The sequence below is a fragment of the Apostichopus japonicus genome, chromosome 17 (genome assembly GCF_037975245.1).
Source record: "Apostichopus japonicus isolate 1M-3 chromosome 17, ASM3797524v1, whole genome shotgun sequence".
NCBI lineage: Eukaryota > Metazoa > Echinodermata > Holothuroidea > Aspidochirotida > Stichopodidae > Apostichopus > Apostichopus japonicus.
Window position 1 is genome coordinate 2660386 of NC_092577.1, and position 23612 is coordinate 2683997.

The following is a 23612-nucleotide window of genomic DNA, read 5'->3' on the forward strand; positions in this document are numbered from 1 at the left end:
ACAAATGATGAAAACAATACCTTCAAAACATAAGAGCACGAATACACAAAACAATGGCACGTCTCCCTCACCCCAACCCCAGTTGATAAAATAAAACTTACAAGTGACCCTTTTTATTACTAAATAATTTGGGGCCTCCTTTTCATAAAGTGCTTTGTTCTCTCTTTTCATGAAAAGTTGCACCTTTCTTTTGGTGGAAAAGTAAGTGTTTAAAATGAATTTTCATCAAAGTGTGGGAACAAATTGGCCCAGTCAGAACCTCCAATATATTATATTTGAACACTTTTAGCAATTGAAGCCTGCTCAGAGTTGAAAAGTATTACTGACAACAAGTCGATAACTAGTGGTATCAAGTGGTGAATACCTTGACACGTGACACTTTCACCTGACCAGACACCAGCCTGCTCGTCTAAACCTAGACTTTTCTCACACACGGTGTGAGAGTTGGTGTAATAGTTCTGGTTGCACGTCACGTTGCATACGTCACCGATGCGATTACCAGAACACAAAGAAGTGTTAAAGCTCCCTTCTGTCACAGGAGGCAGTTCCTCATAAGAACAAATAATAGCTAAAACAGAAAGGAAATATAAAAAAAATAAAATACTAACTACACCAGTATTTGTTATAGTGATATGTTTTAAAACATTGCTAATCTCGTTTAACACTTCGGTACCTCATTTCCCTTAACAAACATCGCAATGGAAATAATCCCTATGCAACATTAGCGCAGGAATACACAAAACAATGGCACGTTTGACTCGCCCGACCCAAAGATGATGGAGAAAGAACTCAGAAGTGTCCATTTTTATCACTAAACGAGGCCTCTTTTTCATAAAGTGCTTTGTTCCCTCTTTTAATGAAAATGTGCAATTTTCTTTTGCTGCATGGAGAATTAATTAAGTTATAGCTAAAATAGAAAGGAAATATAAAACAATTAAAATACAATCTACTTTGTTTTCTCTCTAATGAAAAGGTGCATTTTTCTTTTACTGGAAAATTCAGAAGAAATTAATATTAATCGTTGTTTTGTTAAAATACTTCCAACTATCATTATTTGTGATCTAGAATGGACTAAGTGTAACTTTTCGAAGCGTTTCGATGTGATTTTGTAGCTTGTGCCCTGAAATCGAATGTCTCTCTGCTCTTCGAAGTTTGTCCCTTCCAAACCCCATCCCAATTCAAATTCTAGAATGAAACCCTCTTCCGCTGTGCTCCGAATAAGTTAATGGAGAATATTGATTCACTAAAGCAAAACAATAATGTAGGCTGCTATTGATATCCATTGCCAACATTTTTAGCTCAGCTGAGCTATAACGATCGTGCAATTCTGCCGAAATTCTGTCACATTTTGCCACCGTGTTTGATGAACTGCCATATCTTCATTTTTCTTTCAATTTGGCTGAAATCTCGTCAGTGGTTTGTGTGAGTTAATTTTTCATACATGTGATATTTCATCATTTGAAGCTTATTTGAGGTCACGATAGGTCATTTTCTGAAAACATTAATAATGCTACTCCTGCTAGAGCGTTTGTCCAAGTTTGCTGAAATGTTGTGGATATAACGTTTGAAATGGCGGTAAACCACAGTTGTTCATGACAAATATTTTTGTCTTCATGTGAGGGTCAAAAACGGGGTTTTCTGTAAACTTTTCAGTTATTATGAAATGTAGGCCACGGATCATACGCAATGAACATGAAATTTGGTTTCAACTCTTTAGTATTCATGACCAATTTGTGTTTTGATGTGATTAGCAAAATGTCTTCCATCTTAAGTTTCCCGTCTTTTTGGGATATAATTCCACCCGTGGGAGACTTGATCAAGTCAAATGTTTACGAGTTATTCATGCTTGCTATCTAGTTCGATGCTATTCTCTGTAAAAAGACTACTTGGCAGAGTTGCAATTTGAAATTTTCAACAGTTCATGTGTGGAATACATGTGAAAATTACCTATATTGTTAAAGCTGATTATGATTTCTGCTGTTCAAAGTTTCTCTGTGGTACGTCGATTGTAAACAAGTTACAGGTCGTTCCATTATTGTGTGGGTGTAACTTTTGTGGGCAACTTTGGGTTAGCACAATTTAACCGTAATATCCACAACCTCTAGCAGATTTAACAGAGGAATATCTTTTTCACGTTTTCGTTCTATTATTGCATGAATTGAAACTACGAAGTGCATATAATGTTGCTTATTAGTTTTTTAAATGTGGCATAGTTTATCCCTAGTAATAATTACACCGATCTATTGCGTAAACTAATTCGTGATAGTGTTTCCACTTTGAAGGAAATTCCCGGAATAAGACAATATCGGTAACTTTTTCGGGGAATAACAAGGTGCGGTTCGTACACAGCCTACAGTAATTAGGGCTAACAACCGTTGAAATCAGTACATTGACATTTATCTCTATGTATTTTTTAAGACAAATGTTGACAACTTTCTAACATTGTGACAAAGTATATGTCTGACAAGAAGGAGCATATGGCAAGGAAGAAAGGAGCTGTTAGGAAAGGAAATAACACCTCGCGATATGTCTTATATGTGTCACAGTCCCGATGCAAGGGGACTGGGGTTAGAAGCGGATCAGTCGTTCAGTAGTTTGGTTTTCGTGCCCAGGTTCTTTCCTGGGCGACTTTTTCTTAAAAAGTATATGTGTCGCACAAACAAATGTATAAACTGCCCAGAAACTTATTGCCAATCAAAACAAATTTCTCAGATAGAAGTTTAGCTGAGCTTCTGCAGAGTTGTTGCTCTTGTTATACTAGGTACGGAACATCAGGTTGAACAAGTTTTACCGTTACAGACATAGTCTGATGATGCAATATAAACAGACTTTGTTACTTCTGTTGTTCCTTGTTTTTGTTTTGTTCGCCAAGAAGAAAATAAATTTCGACATGCACGGAAGGGCTTTAACTTGTTACAGTAAAATCTTGCGAATAACGCAGAAAGCTCCTTATAACCTAAAATATGTGAGTCAAACCCTCCACTGTACAAGCCTGAACCGAAACGATTGTGATACAGAAGTGAGAGACAGATTTAGCGGAGCATAGGAAGGGATACGCGGTGCAAATGTTCCAAGTATTACATATACTACAAACACGGTTAACTCAACCACCATTTTGTGTATTACCTTCATCTGTTGTTGACTCAGCAGTGTCTTCAGTTGTCATCGGTGATGTTTCTAGATTGAGTGTCGTCACAATTTCTGCATCTTGTGTAGAAATTGGCGCCGAACTTGTCTCAACTCCAGCCGTTTCAATTGTTGTTGTTTTACCTAACATTGAGAAAGATGGAAAAGCAACATAGCTTATGCTGTAAATATTGGTACTACTGAATGAAATAAATAAAGACGGACGGACGTAGGATTTTGAAAACGAGAAAGTGTTTCAATGATGTCGTTCTAGCCGACTCCCTTGAAGGGGAGTCTAGTCCTCCTCCAAAGGCAAAAAAATATACATGATTTGAGACGTGAAATAGAGCATTCTGTATTGTGTGTGTGTGTGTGTGTGGCGTTGATAAAAGGTGTGCACACACCTAACCCGTTCCCTTTCATGGACCCGTTTGATAAATATCATTTTCAATCTTCAGACGGAAACGTTAACTTCAGAAGATGCAACCATGCAGGATTATGGAATATTGTTTTGAAATGACTCAATCCTCCATCCATTAAAGTAACTTATTTTTCTGTACTGTTGTTGTAAGTGATGTAGTAGAAGTTAAAGTTTAATGTGAACGTAATTCTAAAATTTCAAATTCCAAGTAAAGTCCATGTTTTAAACTATGGGAATAGTTGGTTTTATATTGCGTGCGCGCAATTAAATCCACAAACTAACAAGCAGTTAGAAAAGTTAAGCAAATATATACAGTAACGACATATGAGTGGTAAAACTAAAGGAATAAATTAAAGTCGAAACAATACAAGAAAATATCAACTAAGCAGACGAAAAGAAAACCAAAGCCAAAAAAAAAAGCCCAGCAAAAACAAATAGCATGAAAACAAGCGTTTTTTGGTATCGTAAAATATTTTTCACACCACATGGCATTTTTGCCATGATTATTCTTGATTTGTTTATATTGACTTATGCACATTATTAGTCCTACCTGTAGTTGTATATGGATCCAGGCTGCTCGAGGGATTTAGAAATGATACGCTCTCTGTTGTACTAGATTGTTTTTCTTGTGTGGTTTGAAACACAGAACTAGTCTCTTCACCAGTCGTTGGGAATACTTTTGTCTGACCTGAATCAATCAGTGATGCAGAAACAAGATCATAACGTTACATGATAACATATCATCAATTATTCGAGCCTAACCAAGGTGCTAACAATTAGTTGGCGATTGGGAAATCTAGAAACTATTACTATATCAATTTGGTGAGCTGGCTGAGTTTGGAACTATGACTAAGAAAAATACTTTACTAACATATTTACCACCTGATTCAACTCATAAGTAACCAGTGGTGAATTTTCCTCTCTTCTAACCCCCCTCCCCCGTCCCCACCCCTCACTTGCAAATCCTAATACACTATAAGGCGGGTAGTGGAATGTAGATAAGATGCATATGCACGTTTTTCCGAGAACTATGAAAATTTTTGTCCTAGAATTCTATTGAAGAGAAAGATAATAAAAGGTAATCTTAACAAAATACACGAGTGATCGACTAAAGATAGAAGAGGCAGACCAAATATTATGCGTATAATATTCTACTTTTGCGAACACATTTCGCATAAGCAGGTGATATAGGCTCACTCTGTAAGGCTAAATTTAATGATGGTTGACTTCTCCATAAAAACTCAAACTTACCAGATACAGTCTGGATATGCCTACAAACAAATATACTTTCGTATATGTCAACTTGGCGCAAACTATTCACTCCTCCTTGGCCTGTGATTTAAGAAACAAAAAAAGAATGTTTATGCCATTTCATTTCCCAAATTTAACTTGATAACCGCCCAACCGTAATAGGTATAATTTCATTGGAAATGTTTAAAGTTTAATAACTGAAAACTAACATTTTCTCTTAAGGATTACAAAATTTGGAATTTAAGACAATTTTAGACAAAAGTTAAAAGAAGAAACAGCAAGAAAAACAAAAGAAAAAAAGGACGTGCATCTCATTTTCAGAAACAAATACTATAGAACACTTGTTGCATCATCAAAAGAACAACGATAATCAATTAAAGACAATAGAATGAAATAAAATGTTACCATTGACAGCTGATAAAAGGTGTCCAACTACTAAAGTGGTAAGAAGGTAAAACGAAAACATTATGTCATTTTGAAATTGTCGCGAAAGTATAGAATCAAGGGACGTGGTCCTCATTGGCACCGTATCCGGGTGGAGTCATATGCCTGGTTAAATGTTGAATACTTATATGCACAAAATATTACATGCATGGTTTCAACTTAAAAAAAGAAGAAAATATCCAACGTCATCAGAACGATATTGCTTAAAATATGTCATGAACGTTTTCCTTGTTCGGAAAAAATAGATGTATTCATACATCCATATAGTTTATCAGTCGTTAGCCTTCGAACGTGCAGTTTAGGTTTCTATAATGTACCAGCAATTTTGTTTTACACATTGCTGCATGAATAACAACCGAATAGTTGGTTTTTTTTTTCAATAATAAACTTTCCTTGAAGTGAACCTTGAGAGATTATTGAGTCTGCAGTTCAGCGCGGTACACTGTAGTTTAATATATGACAAGAATTCAGTTCATAATTTCAGCTCCAGCTTGACTTATAGATTGATATGTATATTATAATTTAAATACTTACTTCTAACTGTTATGTGCTCTACATCGGTCATATCGATTGCCCACATTTACCCAAGCCTCCATTCGCAAACTCGACAAGTAAGCGTGTTTCACAGACAATAGAGTTGAGGTTTTTCCCCATCTTTTTCTTTCATTTGATCATAATGTCATTATGAAATAGCAAAGTTAACGATTCTTCCTTTTTTGAGATGTTTTGAAAAGCATAAAGACAAAGAATCATGTTATCAATTATTGCCAAAGCGTATGCGATACCGGGTATTATCTACTGACGATGGTCGCATCGTAACTTGAAAAATTATTGACAGGCATTCGATTGATTTTCTAATTTATTGACTTTCTAATATTTTGAGAACTTTCTTCTAAATTTTCAGATGTTTACTCTAATATTTATATAGCAACATGTTTCATTAACTTGAACTAATTATATTAAGATAGTGTAAAAGGTCATCGTAATTGGACATTGTTAAATTAAAGGTCGTTATACTGTGACAGTGTCAGAGGTCATTAAAATACGGAAGAATTAAATGTCATTATGTTATGACAGTGTCAAAGGTCATAGGCATACGAGGCGGGGGGACAGGGGGCAGACTGCCCCCCCCCCAATTTTTTCCAGAGGACAAGAAATTCGGGCAAAAGTCCTGAAAAATTCGGGCAGCCTATAGACTCTCTTAAATTTGTAGACTGAAAAATTCAGTCTAAGGTTCGACTGAAATTTATTTCAGTCCATAAGACCGATTTCCAGACGCTAAGACTGGAATTGTTTCCGAACGAAATTCAGCCTACAATAGACTGAATGCAATACCCAATAAAATCATTGTATTTTGTCACGTGCTCATTTTAATTTCAGTCCATGCGAAGACTGAACAGTTAAACCAATCCGGTCTGTCCAAATTAATGACGTATTCTAATCTACATATGCCCGGCCGCGTACGTAGGTACGTACGAACGTTGAATCGACTCGCCATCTTAGCTGAACTTACCTTGAATACCGAGAGAATTTACGCTTCGTTTTATGTGTAAAAACTAACCTTTTTAAGCTTTCCACGAGGGTATAAGAATGGCAGAAACATTGAGAACGTGTTTGGCAGGTAAAGGATATGCAGAAGAAGTAATATCATTGCTCGAAAGTAATATTAAAAAAGGCCGTTTTTAATCGATTCATACTCATACGCAGTCATAGCGTTAACATGAACAATGCTATGCCTAGTACAGTAGTAGTACAGTTGGCTATAGCCTAGTATAGTTATACTATGGCCCGGTATACACTGTACTGTCAGACTGTCGTACATGTACGTCTATTGTGTCACTGGTTACGAGTTATTTAGTGTTGGCCTAGGCCTAGTGATATTTTACTAATTATTACTAAAGTAGGCAAGCCTATTCAGAGTGTGCCAACTGAAATTAATAGGTACCGGTTAAAACGAAAAAAAAAGGCTTAGCCTAACGTTATGCCCCTAACGTTAGTCCTTAATAAATGATTTTTTTTTTTGAAGAAAATTTATTCCTACCCTGCAGGCTGCGCATACAAGTTTACTTAGCCTAAGTGAAAAGGCATGGGCTATATACCCGGCCGTTAGGCACTGGTGCTATAGGGCTCAGTATGGTTTCTACTTGGTCACTTCGTGGGGTCACTTATCATTACAGTCAATGGAGAAATACTAGATTTTTCACTTCTTTAATTGTAATTTAAAAGAAAAGTACTGAAAATGCTTTCTTTTTCTTTGAATATGTTTCAGATAAATGCCTAACACATCTATTAGTAGCAAACAAAAATAATAACACATTTCCATACCCATCTAAAATAGGAGTGTTGGACATTATTGGCTAATTCAAGCCAGTGGGGCGTGGGTAATCAAATCGTCCATGACAGGCCGCTGGCCCTTTTACGGGTTAGCTCAGTTGGTAGAGCACCAGACTGAGATGCTGAAGGTCGCAGGTTTGAATCCTGTGCCAGCGATTTTTCAGTAGCTTTATTGCAGGTAGATGTGCTTTGCAGCCAGTTAAGTATGTTATCTGTAGGCTAGCTTCGCATTTTTCCATTGTAAAGGGCATTGAGACCGGTTTACGTATAATGTGCTATATCAAGTATTTCTAATAATCATAACCTTCTTTTCAGTCAAAAGATAACTGAAGAAGCAAAATTCAGATTTGATGTAGTAAGTTTCATAATTGTGATACTAGAAAAATCTCCTAGCATTCTGATTTGCAGTAATAAAATGTTTACATTTCTTTCAGATAAATGAGGAGTTTCGATTAATGTTTGCCGAATCCAGGGATAACTTCATCACAAAGTGGGATGGATATAGAGAACGCATCATAGAAGTGAGAAAGAAAACCTCACCAGCTATCGCAAATATGATTGATGCTTTTGAGGAAACTGATAGTAGTAAGTTAAATTAGTATAGCTATCATATTTCAAAGTTTTCTTTGTATGCCTTTTCTAGCTAACCAATCAATAACGTTTTGGGCATTACCCCTTGGTAAGAGGCTGGAAAGTTCTAAATTTTATTCTTTTTCTCAATTTGGGCAAATTGTGGCCGCTTGATAGATAAAGGTTTAAAATTAAGACCGAAAACTTAATTGTTCTTATTTTTTCTTATTACCATATAGGCAATAATAAACATCATAGTTAAATTTTCTGTGAATATTCTTTGAAATCAAGCACTTAAAGTACTATAAACATTTTTTCCTGTTTACGATTAGAAATATGACACAATTTAATTTGAGCAGATTGCCATCCAAAATTCAATGAACCATAACTTTAAAAAATCAATATATCAATAACTTTATAGTTTGTGAAAATACAGAATTATTTATTTGGATGTATAACTTATCTGGATTATATTCAAAAAGGTTATTTATGGAATGTGCCATTTGTTCACATTTACTTGTTCTATGATTTATTGCATTTAATTAGCCACATACTATGCCTTGGAGGTTATGTTTAAAACTTCAAACTCAATTTTCTTTTCAGAGGATATGTGTGCTTTATATACATTTATATATATACTGCACAGGTCAGTGACTATGTTAAAGCAGAAGCAGCAGTCCACTAGCAGAGCAGGGGCACTGTTGTACTTCCTTCAGAACAAACCTGTGAGTATTTTATGACAATATACTGTTTATTCCCTTGCTCAATGCTATATAAACACCCCTGCGTTTAGTGGAAAAGTTTTGGTTTTACAAAATTTGCTTGGCTAAACAAAAATTGGCTTGTTATGTGGAAAAAAGTTTGTCTGGTGTATATTAAGGTTAGCATCATATCCACTGGGTCTTATGGCTCTTTTCCATTGGCGCTACTGAATGGTATAGGCACTGGCTCTATAATCATCATGGCTGAATGGAAGTGACTTGTATAGAGTAGGAAAAAACACTTATTATGGCAATGTAAAGCAGGAATAATTTATTCAGCACTGTCTGATTGGCAGCGATACTGACAAGAATGTGGACCAAGGCGGAAAACCGGCAAAAAGGGAATTTAATAGGGGTGTTTGGGGGAGAATGCCCATTGTGGTCACTATTGTAGTAAAGTGACATAATATTTTTAAATGTAAAGCCAACCAATATATATGCCATTTTTAGTAAGGAATAACAAAGATAGAGATGGAAAAACGGTTGACTTATGAACCCTTCAGGTGTCTGAGATGTACAATTATTGATACTGAAGGTACACTCTGCCAGTCTGTCCAGGGTTTGTAATAACCAAATTTTGTAAAGTTGTCTGTCAAAGGTTTGTGAATTTTTAGTGACATTCTAGGGAGATCATGTAAGAAGTTTAGTTTATGTAAAATTTTATTCTCGTATGAATAAACTGGAAGTCTCATGGAATATTTAGATTGGCAGTTTGCCTAATGTTCAGATGTTAATTTAATAGTATGGAGTAAAATATACATATTTTTTTGTCATTTCTTTCTAGCTTGACACCAGCATTGATGCTACCGCTGCCGGAATAGATGGAAAGTATGTACAACTGTACATACTTTCACTCGGACCTGCCCAAAATCCGTCACAGTTCTTTATTTTTGGCGGATAGAATTCCAATTCCTGCAGGAACAAGTAACAAGTGGATAGATTATTTAAAGCACATTACACATTTAATGTGCATTATGCTTTGGCACTTCATCAATTCTGTGAATTCTTAGCTGCCTTTTTATATGGAGTGATTCCTGCTACGTCAGTAAAGGCACCATTGCGTAGCTTGGCATCTAACATTAAATTAATTTCTCCTAAGTAGCTTTTTAGAGTGGTGTTGCAAGTGTTTATTTGTTTGCTGTATTTTCATTTTGATGTTGTGTCATGTAAACAATTGTTTTGTTTATTTAAACACCAGTACTATCGGTATTATAACTTAGTTTGGTACAATTCTGAATTGTAATCCATCCATTGTCGGGTCAGTCAGTTTCCAAAAATGGTTCAATTATGAGAAATGAGTGTCAGAATGGTGTGGGCTGGTAAGAGATGGGGTTGGGAATAAGCAGCAGAAATGAAAACCCTGAAGGGTAGGTGGAGAGGTTGGGAGTATAAAAAATGTTGGGGTGACAAGAGGCTGGAGTTTGGAAGAAGGGCTTGGCCAAATGACCTTTTCCAGTATTTGTCCATTGTCGGTCACTTTCCAAGTCGCCTATGCCAGCATCCGTTCATTGTTGGTCACTTTCCAAGTGGTCTTTGCCATTATTTTTTCTTGAAGTACAATTTAGTTTAATATTTTAAATTTCGCTATACCAATATCTGTATAATAAAGAACTTGCCCTGTCATAATTGGTTCGGGTTATTATTATATTTGCTACAACTGCTGCACATGGGTTTCACTTAAAAGTATGAATTTAAATTAAAACATAACAATAAATGTTTCAAGCCTTAGATTTTTAGGACACTATATAAAAAATATTCCAGTTGTTAATATACATTATTTTTTATTTAGGAACTTGCCTTCTCTGTACATAAGTTGAGTGTAATCTGTTATCCGTCAATTGTAATCCGTTCATTGTCGGTCACTTTCCAAGTGGCCTTTTCCAGTATTCGTCCAGTGTCGGTCACTTTCCAATTGGCCTATGCCAGTATCCGTCCATTGTCGGTCACTTTCCAAATGGCCTCTGCCAGTATCCGTCCATTGTCGGTCACATTCCAAGTGGCCTATGCCAGCATCCGTTCATTGTTGGTCACTTTCCAAGTGGCCTTTGCCATTATTTTTTCTTGAAGTACAATTTTAGTTTTACATTTTAATATTCTTTATATCGATATCTGTATGATAAACGAACTTGCCCTGTCATAATTGGTTCTGGTTATTATTATATTTGCAGCAACTGCTGCACATGGGTTTCACTTAAAGGTATGAATCTAAATAAAAACTAAATTAAAACTAAATAAAACTATAAAAATAAATGTTTCAATCCTTAAATTTTTAGGACACAAAATAAATTAGTTATGGTCAAATTAGAAATTTCTGGTAAACTTGACCACATTTATAGAGTTTGCATGTCAAATCGTCGGCACCGGAATTGCAACTTTAATTTTTGGAATATTTCATAACTAAAACTTTACATTTAATTTATTTTTGTAGTTTAGGTAAATAACCATTATTTAGACCTAAGATATCATAAATAAAACCCAAGCAAACAAATTTAGCTTTTGTACTATTTTTTGTTTATATTTCTTAAATGTATCCAAGAAAATAAATAAAGACAGTTTTAATACAGTTTTTAAACTTTTAACAGGTTTTTTGTTTTCTTATTTCCATAGTTAGTGGAATGTTCCCATGAATTATTGTTTTATTGTATATTGTAAAGCAAAATCTTAAGTTAAAAATATGTAACTATCAACCTGCTTTTTTAACCAGTTGATTCTAAAATTATACTCCATTTAGGAATTTTTACAATTTTACGGGGAAATTTCCTTTAACCTGCCTGGAGGGCATAGTTGTAATCGTCCCAATTTAGTGCCTTTGGGCAGTTTTTTGACTGGCATATTGGACTATTAATCCCTGAATTAAAAGTATAAAATGACGATATTCTGTCTAGCCACTTTTTTTTTAAAGTCTAATTGAATAAAATAATTTAAACCTTATAGGCTGGATTCTAATCTAATTTGGCTTAATTTCAGTCTAAGAAAGGGTAAATTCCAGTCCTGTTACACTGAAATCATTAAGTCTAGCTAGACTAAAAATCAGTCGTTTTACAGACTGAAAATTTTCAGTCCTTCCTTAGACTGAATTTCAGTCTGAAGGAACTGGTCCCTCAGTTCGTCCGCTCTTAGACTGAAATTTCAGTCTATTAGACTGAAATTTCGGTCTATAAATTTAAGCTTATAAGAGAAGAAAACAATATATATATTTAAATATGCAGTAGCTTGCCCGAATCTTTTTCATATGTTTGCTCAACAATTCCGTGGAAAGCGTTCTGTGTTATTTGTTTTGTGACATTAATATTAATATAGGCCAAGTGATTTTTTTTATTTAGCATCATGATGCCCGAATATTTCCGTGTAACACCACCGTAAACGCAGCTCATCTGGGCTACCTCGCTTTTTGCACTATCGCCCAAAATTATTAACAGGGAACGCCGCTCACAATCGTGGTGACATGCATGCATGGAGATAAGCAGTCTCTGAAGTGAAAAACTTTTCTAACTAGTCAACTGTATACATGGACATCCCCGACATGAGTATATATAAGAAACATTTTCTTTTTCATGGATGGTGGGGGGGGGGGTGCCGACAAGCCTAAAAGTACAGGTTTATCATATTCTTTGTTATTATTATACTTTTTTGTGAAACAAATTGCACACGACACAGCGACATTTTCCCGCCTACAATGTATATTTTTCTGGAGGTAGCTGAGAACTGTGTTAAAATAATAAATACCGTAACTAAATAGTAGCTTAAAAAATATACTGTCCTATTTTTCCCCTTCAAAGTGATTTTACTATTTTTTCTTCTTCTAATTTACCAAATTTTTGGGGAAGTGTAAATTTCTAAACGTGAGATGATAATATAAAGAATGTTTAGATGAAACTTGCAAGGCCTCAGAAGTGCCATTTCCTGCAATCTGAGAGGCATATTTTGCCAAAAAATCTCTTGGACGCTACGCGGCAACCGATGGTGGTGCTCCGCTTTCATAGTGTCACGGGAACTTTCGGGCACAAAAGTTTCTGCCCCCCCCCCAAACCGAAATGGTCCCGTGCGCCTATGTCAAAGGTCATCATACTACGATACTGTGGAAGGCTTTTACATAGTGATGTTGTCGCAGGTCATCATTATATATTGCGGATCATAAAATAATGCCCCACCTCACCCATAAAATTGTTCGTGCTCCCGACCCCCAAACATAATATCTATCCACAGGCCTGCATTAAAAATTCTGACTTTCTTATCTCGACTACATTGTATCTGTTTTGTATGGTAACAAAGCTAGTATAACAACTGCTGATGACGTCAGAGATTTCATAGAACTGATCGAAGGATTCTTTAATTTTAAAATGAAAGTAATAGTTCGACTGGCTTAAACATCGCTCTGATCAATTCCTGGCCCAATAAACCAGTTATAAATAATCATGTTAGGCTGACCTACAAAGAGATCGATCCAGACTATGACGTTTGGAAGAAACTTGGAAGTTCACAAGATCATTTGCTATCCATAATTACAAACAAGCTTGAGAATTAAGTGAATCATCGGTGACCAACGATGTCTATGATCATATATTGTATCCAAAGACAATCAATCATTTAGGAAGATCGGTCTCTCGCGTTAAAGTGTTAGCTCAGTGGTTAATGCTGGTGCCTTTCAATCATATAGGTCCCGAGTGCGAGTCACTCCAAGATTAATGTCGTCCAGTTACAGAGTTGTCAGTGGCGTAGGAAGATACTTTTGAGTGGGGGGGGGGACTGAAGACTGATACCCGGCCTGGAGGAGGGGTCTAAGGGGAGGGGGTGTCCCCCTCCCCTTAGACCCCCCTGGATTTTTTTTGCATTTCCAGGTGGCCTCAGATGCAATTTGGTGCAATATAGCACACTTCAACCAACCCACTCCATTTTGTATATAATTTTGCATTTTCACTTGGCCTTAGATGCAATTTGGTGCTCCAAATGATATTTTTTTCTCATTTGGAAATGAAAAAGGGGTTTTCTGACTTGCGAAGCGGGGGGGGGGGGGGGGCGGAATGATACTTCCGCCCCTGCATAGTTTTCACTGGGGGGCTGGCGCCCCCCGGTTCCTACGCCCTTGAGAGTTGTTGACAATTGACAATTCATAATCACGGACCTGAAACTATGAATCTGAGAGACTGCCTTCGGTCAGCTTGCGGCTTTGATAAGTCAACGATGGCTTCTCGAGTTCCTGCTTGCAGGGGGATCTAAAATACAGACTTACATACATACAAAATATGAACCAGTCACGTTATAACAGGGGAATAGCACCCAATCAAGGTTGTAATGTTCTACTGTGGTAATGGCAACAGGATTTAACAAGTCAAAAGTACAGTGTTTGTTCAAAAACTGCGTAGACAAAGGATTATATAGTCCCTGTCTAATTTTCCATCGCTTACCCTTAGATAAAGAAAGATTGATGAAAGAATTTGAGGATACTAATTGCAAGCAGCAACTGAAACGATTAAGTTGGGCAAGCCCATAGAATTAAACTACTTCAACTTCTATCCAGGGCAAGCCTGAAGTTACTAAATTAAGCCTCTAAGTTGGAAGATGAAGAAGGTGATCTAACAAGAGCCCAAGGGCACTGTGTTTCCTTGCGTAGGGGTATATGACAATACACATAATATTATCATAGCAAACTTGGGCTCAAATAGTCCAAGTAATTGTGGTCCTACATGTACCCATAAAGCAACCAACACTATAGCCAACACTTTTGTGATCACAAATTGTGATCAGATTTTTGATTGGAAGAACTTTTGAGATCTGAATATGGCGTTGAAAATGTAAGAAATATAAGGTCACCTACAAGCGTGTCAACAGATATGATAACACTGGTGACCTCATATCACATGACCGTTAAGTTTGAAAATGTTCCACCACCCCATTCACAACTTGTCCCAAATATCAATCGTGTCAGACCTTGGCACTGGGAGTTAATTGCATTAAATGTCTAAAGATGAACTTGTATAACTTCACACACAAAGGTCACCTGGGGTCAACCCATTGACATTTTTGATTGGTGAGACGTGAATATAGCATCAAAACTATAAAAATTCAAATTTTTTTTCTTTGCCCATTTTCTCACCCAAAATACTAGTTTTTTAACATTAATTGACCTTTGGTGACCTCAGATCACATAACCGTTAAGTTTGAAAATATTGCTCTATACCATTTGCAACTTGTTCCAAATTATCAACCATGTCACACCTTGGCACTGGGAGTTATTGCATTAAATGTCTGAAAATTAACTTTGAACTTGTATAACTTTACACACAAAGGTCACCCGGGTGTCGACCCATTGACATTTTTGATCGGAAGGTACCTTTGATATCCAAATCTAGCATCAAAACCAAACATTTCCTTTTTTGCTCGTTTTCTCCCAAACTAAGCACATTTTTTTCTAATGTGACCTTTGACCTTGGTTTCAGATGTAGTTTGATCTCATGATTCCAAAAATCAACACGACAAGTCTGTACAGCCATCCTAACTCCGACCGAAAACTTTGACCCCATATAAGTTCGCACACAAAGGTCACACGGGGGTCAATCTATCTATATTTATGATCGGAAGGTACCTTTGACATCTGAAAATAGCATCGAAACTGTAAAAATTCCCAAAACACTTTAAGGTCACCAGAGGTCAAATTGAGGTCAAGGGTCACTCAGACGCGGGTCGACAATTGGATTACATTGAAGCAACTCCAAACCCTAACGGACAATTCGTTCTCAAGTTATCGCAAAAATACTCATTTTTTAACATTAATTGACCTTTGTTGACCTCAGATCACATGACCGTTAAGTTTCAAAATGTTCCCCTAACCAGTTCACAACTTGTCCCAAAATATCAACCTTGTCGCACATTGGCACTGGGAGTTATTGCAGTTTTAGTATTTTGTGTTTTTGGACCATAACTGACCTTTGTGGGCACCAAAAACCATAGGGATCTTCCTCTTACTATGTGCTATCCACCCACCAAGTTTGATCATGATCAGTCATTCCCTTGTTGAGTTATCGTGCATACAAGCTAAAGCGTCACACACACACACCCACACATGTTTGTGTTTCATTCAGACCGAGGACCCCATTGTATTTTCCATTGTTCAAATCCACGTACCCTAACTTTAACAATACCCCATATAATAGAATTCTTCCGAGGACGTGGTGATTCTTTAGAAATCACAACCGAGGACCTGAAATTCTTTCACACGCCAACCTGAATAAATAGGTTCCTTTGCTTTTAGCAAGGAACCAAAAATGCAGCATAAGATAGCATAGCATGTCCAGCAAAGGACATAACAGTTAGGAAACGAAAATCACCTAATATAATTTGCACTTCACGTGTGGAAATACGCACCTGAGTCCATAATTACCTCCCCAAGAAAAAAAGGACCAGAAAACACCAGTGTCTGCAATTTTTCCCTCTCCTTGATGGGGACTTAATTACCCCTCCTGATCTTTCCTTCTACTAAACTTATGTTCAAACTTGGTGGGTATATATGCCCGACCATATAAACTCGTGCCTGCATGATTGACAACGTCCGTGGTCAAGAAACCTAAAAATGATTTATTAGCCACTTACTGCTTGTCAACATGTAGGAAAAAAAGTCATTAACCCACTCGATATGTGGAGGGTGATTTGACAAATGAAAAATAAACAAGAGCTTATTACTGACCACATTCCTAACTAGAAAGAAAGGTTTTCTGAAATTAAATTCTGCTAGCATTAACAATTGACTTGAAGCAAATTAGAAACTTCTCTTGAAAACAATATCATCCAGCTATAGTGCTTTTAAGGATTTTACACTTTCCCCCTTGCTGAGATCAAAAGACCTTTGATCTTACAAAGAATTGCTGGGCTCTTGTATTCATAGGAAAGTCATATGCCAATATGACATCTAATCAAACTGCCTATCTAATAGTCATTATTAAAATTTCCTGAATGTAACCTATGCTGACCCCAAATGACCTGCACCCTCCACCTAAACAATAGGGTTTGTGTACTGCAGTTTTGTATCTGGAAATATTGTATTTACAGTTGTTCCAAGTTTTCACACCTGGTGACCTTATATGTACTGTGACCAACTTCAAATTGTCCACGAACTATACAATGAACAAGGCTATCATACTATGGATATATAAGTTCCTTTCATTTGGTGGTTCTAATGAGGACATTTGATACATTCACACTTGCCCTCTGCTCACCCCAAGTGACCTTTAACCTCCATCACAAATGATAGGATTCACCATGTTAGACTCAGATGTTTAACCACTTCAATTGATGTCTCAGATGTTTAACACAGCCAATTACCTCCAAATTAAAGTAGCATAGTGGAAAGATAATAGTTTACAACATATATTGTGCCTTACAGCAACCTTAAAGTCCACAAAAGCTTGACAATTTCATGTGCACAAGAATATCCTTTTATTCCTCCATCTCCCAATCACCTCATCCACCCCTTTTATCACCCTCCACTCTCAACATCACCTCATTCCTCCCCTTCTATCACCAATCCTTCACCTTCCCCTATCACCTGATCCCTCGCATTATCACCACTCTTCAGCCGCCTCCTCTCCTCACCCTTTCCCCTGCTTTCACTTACTCTTCACCCTCCTCATCCTCTCACTGCTTCAACCTCTCTTTACCTTTAAGTAAGTAAAATAAACAACACTGATGACACAATAAGAAATCAAACATCAAAGTGACTGTTTTTATGGAGTGTATTTCTGTTTCTCAGAATTGACAACAATCATCTTCTATTTCTTCACTGGTTTCAAACACCACATGAGCATTTTCCTGGCGGGTTTTAACATCTATTTGCCTTTCTTGGCTCTGATCTTCCTGGAGTAGAACTCAAGCTCCTTGCCTTCCAAAATGTAACCGTCTGCACGTCCACATTGGCCTGGTCTAGATGATAGACAAGCTGTGAAAGACACACAAAAAAAAAACTATGAATTGTAAAGAGAAGTCAGGGAAGACAAATGCCACATACATGCCATGTCACATACTTGCCATGTCAAATGCCACATACATGCCATGTCAAATGCCACATACATGCCATGTCAGCTAACCAAAGGCCTGCAAACTTAGGGGACAAGACTCTAAGATTGGTTGTGCAAAGTGTTTGCTCATTTCATGCGATTTCTTCACGATATCGAACACTTTACTTCCATGATTTTCAGAGCTTGGCGATGATGGTAATCAATCGACCTATATTGCTAACATCAAGTCCTTGCTAGCTTACATGCGCTCTGAGCATCAGTTTGGGGGAATGGGGCCTTCCCACGGGTCTACTATATTATGGCTGTCTGCTTGAAGGGTCCAGGTTTGTGGGCCCAATAGTCTGTAGACTGCTGTACACAAATGGTTATATATCAAAATTACTGTAAACATCGCAGACCCAAGCAGGATGACATCAAATTTCGAAGGGGTCAGTATGATTAATCTTCAGTTAATGGGACTTGCCCATTTTTCAGAAAGACTTATCGTTAAACATCATACCCCTTTGAGTAGGATACTCTTTAAACGTCACACGTTAGCAAAAACGTGTAACAAACCTACCCATAACCTAATAAAACCCCTTCCCAGATTTCCATATCTTTAATTGATCTGTAAATGTAACAAGGTACCCACTTTTGATTGTGATACCAGCCCAACGAGGTTCCTTTATTCAATTATTTCAACGCAACATACACCAGAGATTACATCAGCATTTGTGATCCTGGTTGGTGGGCGGCTTCAAACGTTTGTGAAGCTTATATTAAATTACAATTTGACACACACGTAGCGATATGATGCTTACCCAGGAGACGTCCCTGACCAAACTGTTCTTCAAGATTTGTTGCTACTTTGGCGGTTTCCTTCCTTTTGTTGTACTTTTTCATGATCTTCTTGGAGCGTTTGCGATGCAGTACTTCTTCTTCTGCTTGTGACTGAAATAAAAGATAAAAATACTGACATCTGTGTCTCACAGAAGCCTCAATGTGAGGTGGGGGGGGGGGGTATTTTTGTCCAGGTCGAAGTGTCAAGGAGAGTGAACACAAATTGGAATGTAGCCTACTTTTGCAACTCTCTAGAGCTGAAGGTTTATGTGAGGTCACAGTGGGGTAGATTCTAGTGTGTTTTATGAAGCACTCTTAACAAAAAACAGTTTTGTTTAGCCGGTCACTCGACTATTCCGACACATACTGGGATGATTGAACAAGACTACTCCATGTTTATTCTGAAAAAATTTGAGTCAGGCTTAGAATTTCACAACTTTAGTCAAACAAAATGAAGGTACTTAAAAGAGCTACTGACTTAAATTACTGTAAGTTCTCACAGGCATATTCCTGAATAATAACATACACCAGTTACTGCACAGGCTTATGAGAGAGGCTGAGGGGGACTCAATTAACTTGAATATAGCCTGATACTGAAACAGTAAAACAAGGCTTATATTAAACACAGAAATCAATCTTTCAATGACAATTCATAACAGACTTATTAATATACGTTAACATGTCTAATGTCTATTGGCAGAAAACTGCAAGTGCTATTTATTTCTGCCAGCAAACAACAAATTCCACTAGCATTTAGCCAGTAAGTAGCCAGGATTTCAAGGCCTATGAGCAAATCCTCATATTCCTTTCATCAATACACATTGCACAAACAGTTATATTTCAAAATTACCTGAGCGCGATGACATTAAACTTAAAAGAGGTCAGTATGAGTCGTCTTCAGTTAATGGAACTCGCCCATTTTTCAGAAAGACTTATCGTTAAACATCATACCCCTTTGAATACTGCCAACACATTTCTTGTAACTGTGTTGAGGTCAATAACATATTTTTTTTGGTGAAAAATATACTGCTATATATATATATATATATATATATATATATGTTGTCTATTTTGCAATTGGATGCAAGAAAAATTGACAAATTGTTTCCAGGCTGACTGACAAATGGCCATGCAGCAATTTTTTATCACCATCCTTTTATCACATTAAGAGCAATGTTCCATTCCAGTCCAACAGGGAAACAACAGGAGGATATTGGAGACCCCAAACCACCTTTCTTCATTTGCCAATGATTTACATTTCTTACTGCAGTTATGTAGTATCTTTGCATAATATAACTTTTACAGCTGTGGTATGTGGATAAAATGAGGGCAAAATGGCAAATTTGGGATGACACTACAAGAATTTCCTCAAAGATGATTTCATCCCCGCCCGAGAAAAGAACGAGTCACTTATCCCGTACCAGTTTGGCGCCCTTCTTTCTGGCGAGCGGTACTGTGTAGTGAGCTTCGTACCACTGACGGAATGGAGTGGAGTCGATCTGCACGATGCAGTTCTTCACCAGAGTCTTGGTTCGCACCATCTCGTTGTTGCTGGCATTGTACAGCACATCAATGATACGGGTCTTGCGTGCGCAACCTACGAGAAAATAAAAAAATTGAAAATACTATTAAACCTAAGTACAGAATGTAATACACTGCAGAATCATTCCTTATTTATTCGACCTTTTCTAACATTTTTCTAACATAGCTGTAAACATTTACCATCAAATGTATAGGCCACCACATATAAACCATCGACTACCATCTAGTGTGCAAACGCTTACAATGCTTAAACAGAAAATCCCGATTGCAGATTTTTTTTTTGTTAAATTCCTGTAAGGTGGCACAACAGCAGGGAGGGGCCTCCAAAGTTAGCCGGGGTCAGAGGAAACCCAACAAGTAGCAGTCAGTGTAACTATGACGTGTCATCCGCTGTGTAAAGGGAAGTGTGTCAAAACGACACACTAGCCCTAAATCAGATAGAAATCATTGATTAACATCATTCTGCTACTTAGTTCAAGAGTTCTACAAAACCAATCAAAAGAACGCATTTCCCCCTCCACATGATAAACGGGTAGGATACTGAATGTAATACACTGCAGAATCATTCCTTATTTATTCGACCTTTTCATTTCTCAATTTATACAGTTTAGCAGTCAAAAGGAACAGATGGTTGGGTTGACTAGTTAAGTTTCAATTCACATGACCGCAATTCAAAATATTCTTTTAACAAAGGATTAAAGATGAAATGGTGCCTGTGCCACAGTTTTCTAACATAGCTGTAAACATTTACCATCAAATGTATAGGCCACCACGTATAAACCATCGACTACCATCTAGTGTTCAAATGCTTACAATGCTTAAACAGAAATTCCCGATTGCAGATTTTTTTTTTCATAATTCGGGCCGACTCCAGGAATAATTTAATCCAGTATCGCATGGCAAAATGCATAGATGCAATACAGTCAAATTGCTCCAAATATTTATTTTTCACATAGGAACTATAGTACCTTAAAAGAGATAAAACTGCTGAAGAAAGGTTAACCACTTAATTACTCCCTGCTCATGCACATGTACACACAATATACATGCTGGTTTCATGACATGGGTTCCATGTCTGATGAAGGCAAGTTATCAAATTATCACAGTAGATGGTCATGAAATACAAACTATTTATATTATTTCATAGGTTTGCATGGAGACTTGTTTCAATTTGCAAGCAATGAGTACAAAGTATTTTTTTTTCACCTTCTGATCCCCAAGCAAAGTTTCCAGAGTCCAGACGGAGAGCCCTGTGTTTGATGTTACCGCCCCTGCAACGCACCAAATGGATACGTTTGGCACCCAACTGAAATGAGAAAGCAAAGCTGTTTTATACATCTGGTAACCATTCCTGTATTAAGGTGGCACAACAGCAGGAGAGGAGCAGAGAGGGGCCTTAAAAGTTAGCCGGGGGTCTGAGGAAACCCAACAAGTAGCAGTCAGTGTAACTATGACGTGTCATCCGCTGTGTAAAGGGAAGTGTGTCAAAACGACACGCTAGCCCTAAATCAGATAGAAATCATTGATTAACATCATTCTGCTACTTTGTTCAAGAGTTGTACAAAACCAATCAAAAGGACGCATTTCCCCTCCCCACTGATAAACGGGTAGGATACATTTCATGGTTGACTATTTAATAAGTATGCACAGTGCTTCCAGACGACCAGGTTTTTCTTAGAAACGTAAAACTGCATCTGAAATGTGGCCTTACTTCGAAGGCCATAGTCGCAAACCATCTGATATCTCCCAAATGAAGCATGGTTTTCCTTACGGGTTTTGGAGGAGCCCCTCCATGAAAAGCATTTATACTTTTAGGGGATAAAGATATCGATTGGGGCTTGGATTCGGTTTGCATCTTCTGAATTCAACCTCATCTTTGAATTTTAAACATGTGTACTGAGAATGGTCTTTACCAGTTTAATTATCTTCCTATTTAGCAAGGTAATATCCGAAATCAACTGCCATCAACACTGGTATTGGTAAGTGTGTGGAGGCAGTGGGGAGAGTGAGGGAGAAACCGATGCAAAGGAGGAGGGGGAGAAGGGAGAGATATCCATTACCTTTGTGTTGGCAGGTGGGCGACCCAACTCGAACTTCCTCTTCTTACGGATCGGCTTACGCCTTCCTCCGGTCTTTCGCCTCTTATGCCATCGATCCCGGGAAATACCTGATTAAATGCAGAAAATGTGATTAATATCTAGCAATGGTCCAACACTGATTAGCAGTGACAGTAACAGAACAAAGAATATTTAATAACATGATGTTCATGTTGGTGGCAGGCATAGGCCAGTGGGAACTGACCAAATGTAACTTTGATATTGCAGCCAAATCCTTGAGCTATGCAACCCTGTTGCTTAAGTTAATGGCTATCTGACCTTTTATTTTAATCTTTGAAATGTTGGCCTATTGTTTACCACATACTTCGGCCTAAGCCATGGCAAAGGATAGGTCTAGGCCTAGCCTAAAATAAAACTCACCACCATCTAACACAGTACTACTTGGCTAGCCTACGACTATGGTTTACTCCTTGATGCGTTTACTAGACGAAAAAGAACAGGTCATGCCTGCAAGAAATAATGAGATACAGTAATAGGCACTAGGCCTAACTACAGCTCTTTCAGTTAAGTGTACTGTAACGTTAGGCTTGGCTAGTAACGTACGTACTTAGCGTAAAACCATACTCGCAATGTTAAGCAGAGACGGGACCAAACTACTGGGCTACTCGTAGTTCTATTACATCTTGTGACAAACGATACAAATTGGAATTCTGTTATGACATTCGCAACCGTGGTTTATCCTTTTTACAAGCCTAGGTTATGTTGTATCAAATGTAAAACAAGATTCTGGGGCCGCAGCCTACATAACAATTTAGACATAGCCTTACACTTTTGTGTTACTACATGAGCAGTCAGTACGAAAAACAGGTAAGCTACTTATAGTCATGAATTTTAACGCTTCGATACGAATAAAATATGCTCAAATTATCCATTCAATACAGATATATTTAATATCCACATGAAAATCTAGGAAATACAACATGTTTCAGTCTCAAAAAGACGATTGCAGCGGATTTTCTACTTAAGTTGTTAAAGTTTCACGTACCCATGTTGAGGAGTTTCTGAAAAGAGGCCAGGTGGTTAAAAAACAGACGTCTCTTGAATTAGCATTTCATGTCTATATTTATTGTGAGTGCCCTTGAATACAGCTCAAAAAATTGAGGAAAAATAATTGAAGATAGCTGTTTTCAGTTAAGATTAGAAATAATTATGCCAATTTGTAATAAAAAGAAAAAGCAAATTTTTTGAGATAAATACAAATAAGAACAATAAAGGAATC

At 37.3% G+C, this 23612-nt stretch overlaps 2 protein-coding genes and 1 long non-coding RNA gene across 3 annotated transcripts in view; 1 reads left to right on the plus strand and 2 right to left on the minus strand.

Annotated features, from left to right (window-relative positions):
* LOC139954845 (sushi, von Willebrand factor type A, EGF and pentraxin domain-containing protein 1-like) overlaps positions 1-5864 on the minus strand; it is a 33152-nt gene extending 27288 nt beyond the window's left edge. Inside the window, exons 1-5 of the mRNA XM_071954809.1 lie at positions 5204-5864; positions 4799-4879; positions 4098-4235; positions 3127-3270; positions 365-568 (exon numbers count right to left, since the gene is read on the minus strand). Coding sequence (XP_071810910.1) covers positions 365-568; positions 3127-3270; positions 4098-4235; positions 4799-4879; positions 5204-5318 — 682 coding nt within the window. The 5' untranslated portion in view covers positions 5319-5864. The remainder of the gene's footprint in view (positions 1-364; positions 569-3126; positions 3271-4097; positions 4236-4798; positions 4880-5203) is intronic.
* A 593-nt stretch (positions 5865-6457) lies between these two features.
* LOC139954848 (uncharacterized) lies at positions 6458-11486 on the plus strand. Its single transcript, XR_011788214.1, has 4 exons — positions 6458-6863; positions 8011-8161; positions 8750-8871; positions 9692-11486. It is a non-coding gene; the product is annotated as an uncharacterized lncRNA (long non-coding RNA).
* Positions 11487-17615: 6129 nt separating this feature from the next.
* On the minus strand, positions 17616-23432 carry LOC139954855 (small ribosomal subunit protein eS8-like). The gene is made up of 6 exons (XM_071954820.1): positions 23379-23432; positions 22337-22443; positions 21483-21582; positions 20156-20331; positions 18716-18845; positions 17616-17836 (listed from the first exon to the last, which is right to left on the minus strand). The coding sequence occupies exons 1-6, from the start codon at positions 23380-23382 to the stop codon at positions 17727-17729; spliced, it is 627 nt and encodes a 208-aa protein (XP_071810921.1). The 5' UTR covers positions 23383-23432; the 3' UTR covers positions 17616-17726.
* Between the last annotated feature and the right edge of the window lie 180 nt (positions 23433-23612).

Excerpts from the sequence above, each read along its gene's own strand:
- LOC139954855 (XM_071954820.1), bottom strand. Across the intron at positions 21,583-22,336 it reads GCCCACCTGCCAACACAAAG|TTGGGTGCCAAACGTATCCA; the intron begins GTAATGGATATC and ends TTCTCATTTCAG. Across the intron at positions 20,332-21,482 it reads CTTTGCTTGGGGATCAGAAG|GTTGCGCACGCAAGACCCGT; the intron begins GTGAAAAAAAAA and ends ATTTTCTCGTAG.